Below are 5,000 nucleotides of genomic sequence, written 5' to 3'. Positions count from 1 at the left end.
TTTTGTGCGTGGCAGCCAAGGGTGCCTCAGAGAAAATAAAAACATGACAGAAAGAAAGAATCATTCATACCTTTGAGAAGGGCCCGGCAAACCTCCAAAGTCCATTAAAGCCAAAGCCTGTGAAATGAAAGGAAGGGAGAGAAAGGAACGTCACAGCTTTAGGAAAATTATAACCTATTTGTGTATACAGGTTATGTCCAATCTGTATGACTAGTGGAGTGAACATGCTTGGCCTGCACAGAATTTGAACATTTCAGTGTGTTTTACTTTGTAAATAGGAGGGCTGGTACTGGGGTGGCGACTCTTCATGGTACACCACACTCTGGACGATGCCATGGACAGGATTCAGTAGGTTGGTGTCCTGGCACATGGACAGCACAGTGTTGATCTTGGAGTCCAGCAGGTTGTGACTGAGGAGACACACAAAAACCTATTACTAAGTCTGTATAAATGATGCTCTATATATGTGCATGCAACACTGGTCTACCGCTTGTACTGAGGGTTTGATAAAATGAGACTTTCTATTCTACCAGTATCTTTCTATTTTGACATTGTAGTTCAGCATAGGGTTCATCTTTCATCTGAATTTGATGCAGCAACCCGATAAGTCACAGGGATCTTTTAATACCACAGCGAGGTACATAAAGTGGGTTTATATTTGGCTCTACAAATGTGCAGGCGTCACAGGAAGTCCACACTAACACTCAGAACGTTGACTCTTGAATTCAACAGTTACAGTAAATTTCACTGTAAAAATTCAGCATTCACAGTAATACAAAAATCTAAGCACAGAGCAGACATGTAGCAAAGCTGAGATGCTTCTCAAAGGAATACTTTGCAATTCTCATCCAATACACTTTTTGTTAAATTCAGCGATATTTCCTCATGGGTTGCTCGCTGTCTGTTTTTCGTGTGCTCTGAAAAAAATCGGGTTTTCCTACACAGTCTGGGTCTGTAAAAGGAACACAAACAATGCTGCTTGGAGCGAGCAACCGGTGGCGGTAGCGCTCGTATTCGAAGGGGACGAACGGGACTCTGTAGCTGTAAAGATGACACAGGGAACGGTCTGAGGAATTGTGAAACAAGTTATACGACCAGGCGAGGGGAAGACATGTGAAGACATCTGTGAGGGGTTTCAATGCTGGATAAATCTACCAGATTTGAAAGGAATGAAAACCGATACTGAGGTTGCTCTGTTTCTGCTGGACAGGTGAGTAACGTTAGCTTTGCTGTTCCACATAAACGACAGCTTCAGTATTACTGTCATGTCTGTCTGTTGTCATGTTTGTGATGATCCCAGCAGTTAGCTTTGCTAGCTTTTCGGTGAGTGTGTGATAGAGGAGGAATAGACGGAGCAAGGGTGTGAACGGGTGTCCTGGTGAATAGAGAGAAACGGGTCAGCAATAAGGCTTGTTCAGCAGCAAACGTACAGTATATGTTGCAGTGGCCGGTGAATCGTTGCTCAGAGCAACGACTGGTATGCTATGGGTCGGGACTGTGTGTGATAATGTTTTTGCTCTTTGTGTGCAAGCTGATTTTGGAATAAACGTTCTGTGCCTGTCTGAGTTAACTCAGCCATACCAAGCACACACTGTGCATCACTGCTGTTAGCCTGTTGGCTAACCTGCAGCTCGAGCTCACAGCAACAACTCATCTGTTCAGTCAGAGGGCCCTTTTCACACACCTGCTTACAGAAAACTGTCATAATGAGCCAATGAGAGCGGACATTATGCTTCGTGTGGACAGAACACATACACACCCAGTACAGATTTTCTTCTCTAAAGAAATCTGCCAGGCAGTGTGTGATACTGAATCGTGTATGCCGCTGCACACATTACACACGTTCCCCACGGCAGTGCCTGGCTACGGTCAAGGGGACCACCTTTTGTTTCACAGAAGGCAGCCTGCGTCATAATGAGCCCACAAAGCAGACACACACAACTTTGCGTGTATTGTAATAGGATACTATTACATATGTATGTATGTATGTATGTATGTATATGATACTATATACAATGTTACTATTATATATATGTGGACTTAATTCTGCTCCAAAAGATCCGGTCTGGACAAAATGGGACTCATATTGACCAGACAACGGAATTCAGACACTGTTACAGAGACCTGCCCCATTCAACATCCCGGATCAAGCACTCGGCAGGTGGTCCATGTCAGCGCAAGACTCGAGAGGAGAGGAAGTGCACTCTGTGTTTTACATCGATGATGCTTAGTGCTCAAACGCAGCCAAGATGGACTCTGTTTCTCAGATGTCAGACTGTTTATTGTGAAGATGAAACTTTCATATCATCATCTGGTTGCTGCGTTTCACATTCAGCCCAGATGAAAATTCAAAATACGCACTGTGGAATGTATTTAAATAACTGTACATATTGTAGTATTTTATATGTTACCATATTTTAATATAGGTCTACACTTAATTATATGTTATGTGTGTAACATGAAGGAACTACAAATTTTGTTTGGTTATGCAGCCTTGTGCTGTATAATGACTAATAAATGGCCTTGTACCTTGTACTTTAAACCTTGTATTTGCCGCTCCACACTTACACACAATCCCACCAGGCAGTGTCTGGCTGCAGGCTCGTGCATAATCACGGCATCACCGACACAGTCCCTGCAGCTTCTCTCACAAGTGCTGCCTTCATCCCAATCTGGTCACTCAGATCTGGCGCAGGTTCGGCGTGGCAGAGGTGGATCTGTTCACCAACCAAGAAAAACCTCAGTGTGCCCTGTGGTTCTCACTGAGCTCACGGGACGCTCCCCTTACTGGGGGCTGACGCCTTTGCGCACCCTCTGCTGGCTGCTGTATGCCTTCCCCCCCGTTTCAGCTGATCCTGTGTCTCCTGGACCGCCTGCAGGTAACCCTGTTCACTCTGGAGCGCACAAGTGCGTTGTGGTTTCCTTGCCTTCAGCAACTGCTGTCGTGGCTGCAGTGGAAACTTCCTTGGCACAAGGACACCCTCTCCGAGGCGTGGGGTGTGATCAGGAGCTACCCGCTTCTTGGCCAGGCAGCACTTGTAAGGTTTAGGTTTCTCACATAGTGTGAAAGTGGTGTGCACCTTCCAGGGTTCGAGAGCTGCCTCCACTCGGTCTTCGTACTCTGCCAAGTGGTTGGCGTTCCAACGCTGGTGTCTGGACCAGGGGTTGGATCCGCTGCCTGGCGCACTTTTGTTAGACCAGCTGCTGATGTACAGAGGGCTGGTGTTCAGTACAGTGAAGACCTACGGCCCTGCCATTTCATCCTGTCATTAAGGGTTTGGTGACAGGACGGTGTTCACTCACTCGCTGGTGAAGCGTTTCCTGAAAGGGGTGTGGAGACAGGCAGGTGTCATGCCCTGTTGCTCCTCAGTGGGATTTGGAGCTGGTTTTATGCGCTTTGACCAAAGCCCCTATTTGTGCTTCTGGAGACGGCGGACCTGAAGTTCCTCTCAGGCCACCTTGCGAGGGTGATTATCCTCACAGGCTTCTTCCCTCCTCCCCACAGGTTGGAGGAAGAGACTACATCATACCTTCTCTGCCCGGTGCGTGCACTGTCCTGCTATGTGGCACGCATGGCCAACTGACGCCACTCTCAGTGCTTGCCTGTGCACTACAGGGAGCAGTCCCTGGGGCTCCCCCCGTTGGCGCAGTGCCTGTCTCACTGGCTGTGTGAGGCCATTTCGCAAGCCAATGTGTCAGCCAGGGAATCTCCCCCAGACAGTATAAGCAGGACACTGCAGGAGACTGTCACCATGGAAACACTGGTCAGAAGGTGGCACTGACTGCCTAACTTCCATTAGACTAATCTAACAGCAAAATTAAGACTGGTCTAACACTACAGATCAGTCTAAGATGGCCCAAACACACCCAAGGATAAAAAAAACTTGATCCAAACTGAGGTTGACCGAACAGAGTCAAAGAGAGAAAACATCAACACTGGTAACAGCATGATGACCCACCAAATAACAAGCAGCAGTATGATGAAGAGTCCACTTGGATCATCTTGTGTACCTGATTAGACTGAAGATTTGCGGGACCAAGTCCGACTCACATCCCAGGTCTGTTACTACAAGTGAAACTTCATTTATATTGCACATTTTGAACTCAGGTTACATAGTGGCAGGCTAAAATAGGAATGATATGTGATCTACAACCACGCTCACCAGCGCGGAGATGTGAGACGACCATGTCAGGTTCCTGGGAATCAGCATCACAGAGAACCTGACATGGTCGTCTCACATCTCCGGGCTGGTGAGTGAAACTGTTCACCTGCTCCACCTCAGCTCCACTGATGTAGACAGGAGTGTGTGTCCTTATCTCCTTCTTCCTGAAATCAACGATCAGCTCCTTGGTTTTACTGACGTTGAGCAGCAGGTTGTTCTCTGAGCACCACTCTACAAGATTATCAATTTCCTCCCGATATGAAGTCTCATCGATGTTTGAAACCCGGCCGATGATGGTGGTGTCATCCACAAACTTCACAACAGAGTTCTCTCCATGTCGGGGACCCCTTGCTGATTTTGCAGGTTTGCCCACTTACAAAGAATGCAACAATCTACAATTTTAATCATATGTACATTCTAACAGTGAAAGACAGAATCCCAAAGAAAATTCCAGAAAATCACATCATATGAATTTATAAAAATTGATAACCATCTGATGAGGAAAAACAAGTATATGACCCCCTACCAAACAGCAAGTATTCTGGCTCCTACAAGCCAGTTAGTCTTTCTTTAAGACACAGCCCCAATCCCAACCAATTATCTACATCAAATACACCTGCCTCACCTCGTTACCTGTATAAAAGACACCTGTCAACACCCAAACAACCAGCATCCAACATCACCACCATGGGCAAGACCAAAGAGCTTTCTACGGACATCAGGGACAAGATTGTTGATCTGCACAAGGCTGGGATGGGCTACAAGAGAATCGGAAAGCAACTTGGAGAGAAAAGATCAACTGTCGGTGCAGTTATCAGGAAATGGAAGAAGCACCAC

General features: G+C 46.6%; 1 protein-coding gene across 1 annotated transcript in view; it reads right to left on the bottom strand.

The window, feature by feature from the left end:
* The window catches only part of nf1a (neurofibromin 1a), a 176,119-nt gene that overhangs the window by 15,195 nt on the left and 155,924 nt on the right, over positions 1-5,000 (bottom strand). The window contains exons 53-54 of the mRNA XM_046075025.1: positions 268-410; positions 71-117 (exon numbers count right to left, since the gene is read on the bottom strand). Of these exons, the coding sequence (XP_045930981.1) occupies positions 71-117; positions 268-410 (190 nt within the window). The remainder of the gene's footprint in view (positions 1-70; positions 118-267; positions 411-5,000) is intronic.

This window comes from Micropterus dolomieu, linkage group LG17, assembly GCF_021292245.1.
Source record: "Micropterus dolomieu isolate WLL.071019.BEF.003 ecotype Adirondacks linkage group LG17, ASM2129224v1, whole genome shotgun sequence".
Taxonomy (NCBI): Eukaryota; Metazoa; Chordata; class Actinopteri; order Centrarchiformes; family Centrarchidae; genus Micropterus; species Micropterus dolomieu.
Note: the sequence above shows the minus strand (reverse complement) of the source record. Positions and strands in the feature narration are given on the sequence as shown.